This window comes from Nuphar pumila, chromosome 11 (genome assembly GCF_984573655.1).
Source record: "Nuphar pumila chromosome 11, dmNupPumi1.hap1.1, whole genome shotgun sequence".
Taxonomy (NCBI): Eukaryota; Viridiplantae; Streptophyta; class Magnoliopsida; order Nymphaeales; family Nymphaeaceae; genus Nuphar; species Nuphar pumila.
In genome coordinates this window covers 102,271,852-102,285,451 of record NC_143259.1, presented here as the reverse complement: position 1 = coordinate 102,285,451, position 13,600 = coordinate 102,271,852, and the positions used below count along the sequence as shown (strand labels likewise).

The 13,600-nt window shown below is 36.2% G+C and overlaps 1 protein-coding gene across 3 annotated transcripts in view; it reads right to left on the bottom strand.

Annotated features, from left to right (window-relative positions):
• The window catches only part of LOC149822635 (primase-helicase Twinkle, chloroplastic/mitochondrial-like), a 106,220-nt gene that overhangs the window by 29,045 nt on the left and 63,575 nt on the right, over positions 1-13,600 (bottom strand). For all 3 annotated transcript variants that reach the window (XM_089979934.1, XM_089979935.1, XM_089979936.1), the window contains exons 10-13: positions 12,335-12,382; positions 12,160-12,245; positions 12,009-12,069; positions 7,199-7,381 (exon numbers count right to left, since the gene is read on the bottom strand). In XM_089979934.1, the coding sequence (XP_089836060.1) occupies positions 7,199-7,381; positions 12,009-12,069; positions 12,160-12,245; positions 12,335-12,382 (378 nt within the window). The remainder of the gene's footprint in view (positions 1-7,198; positions 7,382-12,008; positions 12,070-12,159; positions 12,246-12,334; positions 12,383-13,600) is intronic.

The following is a 13,600-nucleotide window of genomic DNA, read 5'->3' as shown; positions in this document are numbered from 1 at the left end:
TTAAGGCTCAGATTGGAGTCTCCTTAGCCGATGGGAGCTCCTCCCCGGTTGTTGGTCAGGGAAATATTTCTATATCCTCCTCATTACAGTTGAAAAATGCTCTTCATGCTCCAAATTTTCCTCAAAGTCTACTCTCTGTTAGTTGCCTTATAAAAGAACAAAACTGTAGAGTAATATTTGATCCAATGGGTTGTCATTTTCAGGATTTGCTGACGGGGAAGAAGATTGGTGGAGGCTATGAAGAAAATGGAATTTACTACCTACATCATCCAATGGGTACTGTTCATGCTGCAGTGGAACATTTATTCAATCATGTTCAGTGGCATCGTCGTCTTGGTCATCCTTCATTGTCAAAGCTTCGGTCGGTCTTTCCTCAGATTCCTTCCACCACATCATTTCAGTGTGAGGCATGTCAGTTGGGCAAGCATCATCGAAGTTCGTTTCCTTCGAGTCAGAGTCAGTCTAGTAATAAAGTTTTTGAACTTCTTCAAGCAGATGTATGGGGTCCTAGTAAGATTCCTACTAGGACTCTGTGTTGTTATTATCTTGTTATTGTTGATGATTTCTCTAAGTTGTCATGGGTATTTTTAATAAAAGAACGATCTGAAGTTCCAAGTATTATAAAATCCCTAATTCTTGAAATAAAAACTCAGTTTGAATCTATTGTCAAGATTGTTCGCACTGATAATGCTCTCGAGTTTAAATCAAAAAGTCTGTTACAATTTTACCAAGATCATGGCATCCAACTCCAAACTTCCTGTGCCTATTCATCTCAACAAAATGGGGTGGCTGAGCGAAAACATCGACATCTCCTTGATGTTGCCAGGACCATTATGATTCAATCCAATGTTCTTGCGTCATACTGGGGTGATGCGATTACCACAGCTTGCTATCTGATCAACCGCATGCCTTCATCTTCTGTGGGTGATCAAATTCCATTACATATCCTAAAACCTAATGCTCCCCTTTTCTCTTTATCTCCAAAAATATTTGGATGTGTTTGTTTTGTACACAAACTTGGCCCTGACCGTGATAAATTAGCCGCTCAAGCTACAAAATGCATATTTATCGGTTATCCAAAAAATCAAAAGGGCTATCGATGTTACGATCCTATTTCTCGCCGAGAGTATGTCAGTGCGGATGTATCTTTCCTGGAATCCTCTCCATATTACTCTATTTCCAGTTCCTCGCTGCAGGTTGATCCAGCTGAGTCTTTTCCATTACCTATACCTCCTTTTCCTTTGGAATTTGTGCCCCCATTACCGAACCAAACTTCATCCACGTCCAAATTTAATAATCCTCCATTGGTATATGTGCGTAGAGCTCCACTTCCGCAAGAGCCTTCATCTTTTTCTTCTCCTGAGGTAAGTTCTACTGACAATAGTGATCTCCAGGATGATGATAACAGGCCTATTGCTCTACGAAAGGGGACAAGACAATGTACCTTATATCCCATATCTCACTTTGTCTCCCATGCCCGCATTGGACATCAGATGAAGACTTTTATTTCAGCCTTATCTGCTGAAACTATTCCTCTGAACTATCAACAGGCAGAACTTGATACTCGCTGGAAGCTGGCTATGCAAGAAGAAATGACAGCCTTAATATCTCAGCATACCTGGGATCTGGTTGATTCCCCAGCTGATGCTGACATTGTTGGATGTAAATGGGTATATACAATAAAGTATAAATCTGATGGTTCTCTTGAAAGGTACAAGGCCAGATTAGTCGCGAAAGGGTATACTCAGACATATGGAATTGACTTCTTTGAAACATTTTCTCCTGTTGCACGGATGGGTACCATTCGTCTTGTTCTCTCAGTCGTTGTTCAACATGGTTGGAGCTTGTGCCAATTAGATGTGAAAAATGCATTTCTATATGGGGATCTATCTGAGACCGTTTACATGCAACAACCTCCAGGGTTCGAGGTTGAGGAGGAGTGTCAGAAGGTGTGTAGATTGAGAAAGGCGATTTATGGTTTGAAACAAAGTCCTCGTGCATGGTTTCAAAAGTTGTTTGAAGTGATGTCAAGCTTTGGCTTTAATAGATCAGCAGCAGATCATACCCTTTTTATAAAGAAAACTAGCTCTGGCATAGTTGTTATGGTAGTATATGTGGATGACATCATTCTTACAGGAGATGATGTGAAAGCTATTGAAGCCACAAAGGCTCATATTCAAAAACACTTTGTTACAAAAGACCTTGGTTCACTCAGGTATTTTCTGGGTATAGAAGTTGCTAGAGGCCGTGAAGGGATGGTTTTGTCTCAACGGAAGTATGTTCTTGACTTATTAAAGGAAACAGACATGTTGGGAGCTAAATCAGCTAATATTCCCATGGACCATAAAGTTCAGTTGTTTGAAGAAGGGTCAAAACCTGTTGATAGCAAAAGCTATCGCTCCCTAGTAGGGAAGTTATTATATGTAACTGTGACCAGGCCGGATATTGCTTTAGCAGTAAGCAAAGTTAGCCAGTTTATGGACAAACCAACTGATGTACACTGGAATGCAGCCATAATGATTCTCAGATATCTAAAATCCTCTTCTGGAAAGGGATTATTGTTCAGGAAAGGTGGAACTCTGGAGATAGTAGCCTATTCTGATGCTGACTATGCTGGATTTGTAGTAGATAGAAAGTCTACCACAGGATTCTGTGTGTTTTTGGGAGACAACTTGATTTCATGGAGAAGTAAGAAACAAAATGTGGTTTCCAGGTCGAGTGCAGAATCAGAATATCGGGCTATGGCTCAAACAGCTGCTGAATTGATATGGGTTCGCACTGTTCTTCATGATCTCCAGGTGAAGGTTACCTCTCCAATGACAATGATGTGCGATAACAAAGCGGCAACATATATAGCAAACAATCCTGTCTTTCATAAGAGAACAAAGCACATTGAGGTTGATTGTCACTATGTAAGAGATATGATTCAAGCTTGGTCATATCACAACAAAATACCTAAAGTCGGAAGACCAAGTTGCAGATATGTGTACAAAACCTCTTGCTAGGCCAAACTTCTCAAAATGTTGTGACAAACTGAGCATGATTGATATCTATGCTCCAGCTTGAGGGGGAGTGTTGAGAATAGGTGGTTTTATGTTAAGTTCTCTTATATTAGAGGCTTTCTGAATTTTTTGTTCTTATAAGGGCTTATATGTATTTTTTCCTTTTTGCCTCTCTGTATTTAATATAGAGAGAAGCCCTAGCCTAATTAACGATTTTTGAGATTCTGTGCAGCCGTCTCTCTCTCTCTCTCTCTCTCTCTCTCTCTCTCTCTCTCTCTCTCTCTCTCTCTCTCTCTACACAGGTGGTTGCTTCCTCCTCTCACAATATATAAGTGGTTTAAAGGACCAATTCATGTCAAGCTAAACTAAAATGGTTACACTGTTTCTTTCACGAAACAATTGAGTTGGGGTTTCTTTCTGAGAAACCTATACCCCTCTCATCGTAGCGGTACTATCAGACATGCACATGTTAGTACTACGATGATTGGATGGATGAGAAATTTGTGGCAATCTCGTATCGTGCAAAGTGCACAATGATATAAAAGTGTTTTAAAGGACCAATTCATGTCAAACTAAACTAAAATGGTTACACTATTTCTTTCATGAAACAATTGAGCTGGGGTTTCTTTCTGAGAAACCTATACCCCTCTCTTCGTAGCGTTACTATCAGACATGCACAACATGTTAGTACTACGATGATTGGATGAGAGGTTTATGGTAACTTCAAAGGGTGCAAAAGGCACATTATTGAAATCACATAAATGGTGATGATCGCCTTCACAAGCAAGATGCTCAAGCTGGATTGAAAAACCAGAGCATATAGAATGGGTCTTCAGTTAAATAAAACATGACGTACTCATTCGCCTCTTTGTTTCTGTCAAGAAAGCGAATGGTACAAAAACTCCGATGGACAGGTTGTTAACAACTACCCCTCGGGCAAATGACTCGTTGTCCCCAGTCATCGAAATTAGGGAGTGGGACTACCAAAAATTATCGTAGGTGGTAAATCTCATGGACTTCTGCAGAAGTTGAATGCATCCCTTAAACAAGTGGCCTTTGGGAAATTCTCTCTCGGTCATTGGCCATCCCCTTAAGAGCGGACTCAGTTAGCTGTTTGGGGTATCAAAAATACATAAGCATACCAAACCCTCGGACAGTCTCAGTTGTTTCTACATTTCTCTTGTGTGTACCCTCAGGACAACTAATATAGAAACAAAGTTATCATGTTTGCTTTACTTATTTGAACTTGCACACCGTGAAAGGAACACTGTATATGTTAGTTTGGTTCTGGATTTTGTTAGCATGCTCATTATGCTCGTTTTGCTCATTTTGCTCACTCTTTGGAGACATCTGATAATATTGAAACAATACAAAAACAAGATTAACATACTTATTTTTACTTATGTTAAATTACATATCATGTATGAAATAAAGTATGTGTTAGTTTTGTTCTAAATTGTTATACTTGTGTACCTATCAGTTTTTCATGAAACTGACCCGTTTTATAGGTACAAGTGATGATTAGGTCGATACGACAAGCGATGGCACGATGACGTGATGGTATCAAGATGAGACTCTTTCCCTGACGTTTCGCTCCTGACGACATTTTTGTAATTTTGCATAAGGGTTTCCTTGAAAATTTCTCTTTTGTATAAACTCTAAATTATTAAAACTGCATTTCTTTTTAATCTATTTGGTTTTGAATGTACGAAGTTTCAAATCCGTTGTGTAAAGGAAGGGTTTCGCAAGTAATGTGCCCAAGGCCCGTTGACTTGTTATATCAAAGACACTATTTTTTATTGAATTACTATTTAAAACTCTGATAAATGATTGATTAACAAGTCTGGGATTTTGGGGGCGTTACAGCTCTTCAGCCAACACTCCCATAGGAATGTGTAATAGCACTTCTTTGGAAATTGTGGCGGTGATGAAAGTGATGACCATCTTATTCTTCTTTTTCCAAGAGATAAATTTTGGATTTAGTTTTGCTATATTAGGGATTGTGCTCCCATCTTAACTTTCTCGTACATCAACCTTTTTATGCACGGTCTTCGGAGGCTCTTGGATCGATCCGTCAAGATCTCCCATATGATCATAGTTGCTTATGAAAAGGATTATATGTTTCTTCCAGGTCATAAAGTTGGAAGAATCGAGTTTTTCATAAATAAGTTGACTAAGAAACGAAGAGGAAATTAGGGAAGATCCAGAAGTCAGACTCAAAGAAGAACAAAAGTATAGAACTGAAGAGAAACCACCAAAAGGGACGCAAGAATCAAACTTGAATCTAGTTCAGGTGCCTGCAAGCCTGAGCTACTGAAGTCAGCAAGTATGACCCCTCTTTTTTTTATGAATCAGACATGATCTATAAGAGCCGATCACGTCAGTCTCAATAGGGTCTAGGAATCTGATTTTTGTTTTACACGATTCCTTTTTTTTGCATGACTTCACAAGTGTTCTAAATAGATCTGATGTTCAGATCAGATCTGATAACAGCAGAGAAACAAGAAACGAAATCGATTAATCCATTTATTTTTTTATAAGGACAAAGAGATACGAAAAGGAGAAATAAAATCTTAAAGAAAGAAATAAACTAGGGTTTGAAGAAAACAAGAATACGAAACTAGAAGAACAAAGAAATAATAGATTGAAAGAGAAGAAAGGTAGAGATGGTATAGAAGAAATAGAAGAGATAAGATAGCTTAGCAGCCAAAGATCCTCAGTGGAACTTACCTCTCGCCGAGCTCTGATACCATGTGAAGTTGTGCCTCGAAGATTATACAATAGGAAGATGCCAATAAACGAGAAGAGAGAAAGGAGTTGAAGGGACGTCCAGCATAAAGATTAGGGCTAGGGCGTCTCCTCTTTTATAATAAACAATGTGAAAATTACAATAATGCCCTTACATAAGAGGATTTTAACTTGAAAGACAAGTATACACTCATCAAGCAATATAATACAAACACACAAATACAAGCCTGCTGCACATGATTCCTTAACAATAACAATCATAACCAAACCCGTTAACCCATGAGTCTACTTTTTCAGCAATACCCAAACCCAAACCAGACCCAAATCAAAACAGGTTTATTAAAGACCCAACCCGATTACACCCGACAAAATACATACCCAAACTCGTTAATCAATATGGGTCCCCAATTTCTAACTGCAGCCGAACCCAAATTAGATTGGCCGGGTTTGGGTCTTTTAGACCCAATTTGGAATCAGATCTGATAATACCAACCCAATTACACCCTTGTTATACATACATACATACATACATACATACATACATATGTGATGGTTCTATACCATGATACCATACAACCTATGTCACATGGACACTCCATTTTTTCCTGTGTATCGTGTCCCCTTATATACTAGTCATATTGGAAAACTTCGTAAAAATGGCCATATCCCCATATCCACAGCCGTATCCGTGTGACATAGCATACAGTGGTATACACTTGTTTGTATGGATCTAGCCACCAAATCATATATTTAACTATGCATATGTATTTAGTATGGTTTATTTACTATGTTACAAGGTTTTATCATGATCGATGGTGAAAAACAACACCTCACAATTCATGAAAATAGGGATGATTTAGAAATGGCATAAAACATCATATTTGAGACAAATTCAAGACATGAAAATGGCAAATAGAATATGTTGAACATGATCCAAATGTTAGATTTTGCTTTTGGAGCTTAGATCTATGTACCATTATAAGTTATGGTGGTATGGTACCACCATTGAAGCACCCTACACACACACACACACACACACACACACACACATCTTTGAATCCTATTTTTTGAAAATGTGGCGCTCTTGTGACCTGTACCTATGTCGCATCACATTTCCATACGCGTATCCATGCGACAAAGATTTCAAACTGTCTTGAATAAGCTACATACATTTTCAACTTTTTTCTCTTGGATCTTTCTTATTTGAAAGCACCAAGTATGACATAGAGGTACAATCATCAGATACTTATGAAAATGGCAATAAAAAACATTACCAAGAATAACTGTATAACACTAATAAGCATTAGCTTCTTTTAGTTAACTTCACGGATGAATCATTAAAAAATAGAAATATTCAGCAGCAGAATCCAATAAAAGAAGACTACCCACCAATCCAGGATATAGAATATTAAATCAGGCCCATAAAAATGGATATAAAAGGCACTTACCCTATATAAATTATCCACAGATCTCCATCCAGTTGAAATGCCAAGTACATTTCCATGAAGACCATAATAGTATGCATCAATCTCATCAAAATACTGACTGAAATTGAATAAACCCTGTACAGGATACAATTCTGCCTTCTCAATTACCTCCTTTAGTGCATCCGGTCCTAAATACATAAGCACCTGTACACCATGTCAAAAACAGATGTCGTACAATTGTCAAGAACCCAACAATGATCCAAGAAAAAACAGATCAAAAGGATAACTTAGAGTCCAGGAAGTGAATTGAACATATACACCCAAAAAGAAAAAAAACATAAGGAAATGCCACCAAAAGAGCAGCACCAGCTGATCATCCATCATCTGATGCATAAAGCATTTTGCAGGTTCCTACCACCAACAATATCAGTATGTTTTTCCTACAAGTAATTATCAAAGTTATGAATGTAACTAGGATTTTTATTAAGGAAAGAACAGACAACCAACTCCAGATCCATATACTGCAAGGGAATATGACTAATGTAACACTTGTGAATTTTCCCTAATATTTGATAAATAAAAGAATGAAATTTATGTCTCATACTGGTTGCATTTCAATTTAAAATTTAATTTTGTTAGAGTTGAATCCCAAGCTAATTTGGATTTCGAGTTAAATTGAACTCCAATTTGAATTTGGAGATTTAATTGGATTTGAATCTAGACTAAATGTACATTTGAAAATTGGAATTTCACTGGATTCGAATTTGGATTTAATTTCGATTTTTGGTTATTTGACCCATAGGGTGGGACGCCCCTATGTGGGACCCTATTAGATACTGGATCCCAATATGGGGTGGATCCAATTTTGGTCAAACTAACCCAAGTAGGGTGGGACGTCCCCACCTACTTGTCATATCTAATATATATGCTGACCGATATATATATATATATATATATATATATAAATTTCTGAGTCATCAAGCTAATCAAGAACCCAATTCTTGGTGGGTTATAACAGGTACAGCAAAGAACTGACAACATACATGCATAGTAAAATAATTTACAGCATAACTGACATCAGTAAAGAACTTTCAGCAGGACTGACACAGTAAAGAACTGACACACACACACACACACACACACACACATATATATATATATATATTGGCTGAATTCAAGAATCTGTCTTGAATCTGTCAGCCCAAAAATCTGTCTTGAATCCACAAGATTGATTCTTGGTTCAGCAGATTTGGTTAAAAATAATAAGCATACAGATTCTTAATCAGTCACAGTTTTAATCCAAAATGCAGGTTTGAAAACTGATTTCACATAAAAGAACGCATTAAATCCATACGCAGGTTTACAAACTGGTTTAACATATTATGCATACGGATTTTGAATCAAACACAGTTTGCAAACTGATTTAACATAAAGTAACACAGATTTAATCCAAATGCAGGTTTGCAAACTGGTTTAGCATGCAGATTTTTAATTAAACACAGATTGCAAATAGGTTTAACATGATAAACATACAGATTTTTAATCACGCCCAGATTTCAAACAGGTTTAACATGATAAACATACAGATTTTTAATCAAGCCCAGATTGCAAACAGGTTTATCATAAAAGATCACAGATTGAACCAGAATGCAGATTGCAAACTGGTTTACCCTAATAAACATACAGATCTTTTTATCAAACACAGTTTGAAAACAGGTTTATCATGAAAGATCACAGATTAATCTGAACACAAATTTGCAAACTGGTTTACATTAAAGAATACAACCCCATAAAATCGCAGGTTTCACATCTAGATTTTCATCAACACAGCTCAATAAAAATGCAGATTTCAACAGTAAGAACTAGATTTATATTCTCAACTCTAACCCATGCCTGAATCAGCCTACACTAAATCCTACCAAGCTGGACGGAAAAAATCCCGTACCTTTTCTTGTAGATTTGCGGAGAAAGGAGTAGAAGAAGGAAAAAAAGATGAAGAAGAAGATGGTGACGTTGAGGAGGTACACTGCACCCAATCTCTCTCTCTCTCTTCCTCACAGTACAGACTTCCTCTATTTTTTTTCAGCTTCCTTCTCTCTCTCTCTCCCTCTCTATCAAAACCGATGTTGAGAGAGAGGGAGAGGACTCTATAGAGCAATGTTGTGAAAAGTGTTGAGGCGTAGCGAGGCGCTCCACCAACAACTGAGGTGAGGTGTAAGCCTCGAGGCGTAAAGCGTAAGCCTCAAATTTTTTTTTTTTAAACTCAAAAAAGCTATAAAAAAATATCTAAAAATACAAATAGATAAATAAAATGTTTAATTGATGAAGCAACAAGCAATAAGAAATAGAAAATCTTAAATAAATACTAAAAAGTATGAGATTAACATGTAAAAGTAACTGATCATAAAGTGTAAGCCTCAATTTTTTTTTTGAAAACTAAAAAAAACTATAAAAAATATCTAAAAATACAAATAAATAAATAAAAGGCTTTATTGATGAAGTAACAAGCAATAAAAAATAGAAAATCTAAAATAAAATACTAAAAAATCTAAAATAAATACTAAAAAATATGAGAGATTAACATGAAACTGATTATATAACTTAGAAAAAAAACTAAGTATTAAACTATAAACAATATCTAAAAATACAAATAAATAAATAAAATGCTTTATTGATGAAGCAACAAGCAATAAGAAATAGAAAATCTAAAATAAATACTAAAAAAATGCTTTATTGATGAAACATGCCTTAAGCCGATGCCTTGAGGAGCATAGGGCATCGCCTCAAGGCGAGGTGCGCCTTTTGCGCCTCAAGGCGTGCTTTTAACAACATTGCTATAGAGTTTTATAACTTGAGAGGGACTCCTCAAGGAGGTGATGCCCCTCTCTAATTAGATAGAGTTCTATTTCCATATGAAAATCGAACTCCTTCTAATTCTAACTCTTTAATTATATGAATATATTTATATATATCTTGTCCTTATTAACTAGTTTTAAATTTGCTATTTATTTTAGACCTATCTATCTTGTCATGGATGGACTATGGGCCTTGGCTAATGGATCCATGACCCATGTCCAAATCCATATTGACGTCAGCCCCTATATATATGTATATATATATGGGTCTCGGCTAATGGATCCAGGACCATGCCCCTATATATTTATATATATGTATATATATATATATATATACATACCACTTCAAGCCAAAAAAAATATGTATTTATCTAACAAAATCATATTTATCAAGTTTAAAAATTGGGAAAATTCCATGAGATATTACAGAACTTGAGCTAAACTCGGCTCAGCATCAGCTGGGATTCTTTAGTATAAAAGAGCTTTTGAAATTCGTGTAAAAAGGCCTTTAAAATAACTATGGCAGTAGTGGGATTAGAACTTAACACTTCCTTTCCAGGCGACCAACAGCTAAGCCATCAGGGTAAGACCCTTTGTTATTGTTTGAACTAACAAAACAATACATGCATATGGAAACTTGCGTCTTTATAAACTATGTGAACCGACCCTAATCAGACTTATTGAGCATATCCGGGCTTGATTGCCTGTTCAAACTATTGAGCCTAAGCCATTACTCAAGCTCAACTCATTTAATTTCCCAGCCGAGTTTAAACGGGTCAAGCCCAAGCTAGATCGGCTCGTTGTGCAGCCCTATAGAATATATACATAAATATATAAATAATATAAAATATTGAGAAAGTTATTTATGATGCCAATATCAGGTAAAATTATCATATTTTCAAAATAGGTGATATTTTGAAAATATCAGATTTTTGGTATAATATTACCGTTTGAAAATTTTCAAAATTTCAGTAATATTTGTGACTGCTTCTAAACAAGTTCAAGTCATATCACCAATTATGAAATAAACAAGAATAAAACCAAATAGAATAAAAAAGCTTTCCTTGACAAGATCCCTGAAGTTCCAATAAAAAAGAGAATGAAATAGAGAAACACAAAGAAGGTAGTGCTACTCAAAAGTCCAAAGGAAGAAGAATCAAGTTGATGTTAACCTGCAGAGGGTGATGTCAAAACTGAAATGATTTTTCTTTTTCTTTTAATGTACGGAACTTTGAATGCTAGTCCGATATAAAGGGATGGACTTATTTTGTGGTCAATCCTTTAACAATCAAGTTCCCTTTTCCCTTGAGAAAATAAATTTAAAGAAGGGATGAAGGGAATGACAAAGATTGACAAAAGGAAGGCTTAGAAGCTTGAAGAATAAGGGTGATGGAAATAAGGAACAAGAAAAAAGAACAAATAAGAAGGGCCTACCTCAGTGTGATTGTGCTCCGTTCTAACATCATGAAAAAATCATGTTAGTAAAGACATCCTAGAGAAGAAAAATGGAGAGTACATGCATATCCAAAAGGAGATTGTTTGATATGGTTGAACGTCCATTATATTCCTTTAATATACATAATGCTAGGATATGGATAATAATTTTATAAATACACCTTTGTACTTGCATATCCAAAAGGAGATTGTTTGATATGGTTGAACTTGAACGTCCATTATATTCCTTTAATATACATAATGCTAGGAAATGGATAATAATTTTATAAATATACCTTTGTACAGTTCTTTGCAAATCAAACAAGTTTTTTTATCAATGCAACAGCTAATACAAAAGCAAAGGTCAAACATTCATAGCATCATCTCTAGGACAGACTTGGTTGGCCAGTTCTTTGCAATATGATATAAGTGTTTCATATCATGTATCCCATTTTATAATTTCAGTTCTTAATGTAATGAAATATATATGCCATCGGTCTAAGAAAAAACTGGTTATTTGACTGATATTGCAACCAGAGTACCTCATTTGCATCTTTGCAGACGTTGTCATCATTCTTCTTTGGCCACGTAACTCTCCAACATCTATTAAATGGAAAACAAAGAGACATCAACATAACTATCCCAAAATATGTTCAAAAACATGTGATGGAGGAAACTTTTAGAATAAGGGACCTTTCTCTACCAATGCGTCGAGCAATCTCTTCTGCAAGAGCTTGACCAGGTTCATCGGCATCTGTAGCTAAGATGATGCGAGATGCCTAATAGGTATCATGATTTTATGGCATCAAACAATGAATTGTTCTTTAAAGCAGACATATCACACATAAACTGTAACTTGAAAAGATACCTTATCAAGATATTCCTTGCAATTCCACAAATATTCATACTTCTTATCCTGCAATTAATCAGCAATGCTATAGAAATGTAAAGGTTGAATTTAAATGCAACAAAACAAACACAAAATCCAAGGGAATGCCAATTTAAAAAAAAATCACAAAGATGATATAAGACACATCCGATGGGCTGCAGGAAACAATCATCAAACTATATGCAAAATATATCTATGTTTTCACTATAAGTACCCTCTTTGAAGATAGGAGGAACAAACACACATTTTGGCCAGTCGGATTGGTGATGTTATCCTCATAGTAGTGGGTTGTAAAGTGGGATAAAATAGTTTGTGTTTCTGTTCCTCTTTTCACCACTTTTTAGCATCATTCTATGTGACATCTTAGAAAAAACCAGAATCTGCAAGTGTGCATTAGAGAGTGGTACTCTAAAAGATGACAACATAAGAGTTTAAGCAAGCCTTCAATTCCAAAACTTCTATACTGCCAATATGGATATATTTTGACATGAGCTGCATCATCTAGCAAAGATGCAAGGATTTGTGATATCCTGCCTAGCCAGAACCGAAAAATGAAAAAGTAGGGCAGAAGTAAAGTGATTCCAAGCTCCTTTATCAACAAGGGAACTTCAAGAGGCAATGCTCCCAGCTCTAGTTTTTGGACAGTGTTAATATCACATACACAGGGACACGAGGGATACCACACATGCACTTTATTGTTAATGGAATGTCATAAATCTAGGCAACTGGGACATGGCCACCGACGTGTAATGTGTGCATGTGTTTGTAAAGAAACAAGAGAGAACCCAATAAGGGTTAAAGAGAACACAAAGAGAGTGCACATGTACTAGTCCACCAAGGAACAATACAATCACAAAGGAAGAATAACCTCAATAGCACAACACATGCACACAATAGCCACTAAAGACCAACACAAAAGATAAAAATATAAATCGGATTCATAAAATGCTTAACAAAGAATTAAAAAAATACAAGAGAAGGAATGCCTTCAGATAGGCACTCCAAGACACAAGGGAAGGAGTGCCTTTATATAAGCACTCCAAGACACAAGAGGGCTCGCCCAACTAGCAATTGGACCACCCCAATGGTTATATTTATAGTCATTGGGACTGGTCCAACGGCTAGTTGGACCAGCTCCAACAGCTGTAAGGTACAAAATAAAAAGGAAAAAAAAAATAGAAAAATAAAAATAGAAAAAGACAAGTCAATCCCTAGTGGACTGACATCTATTACATAGTTGAAATG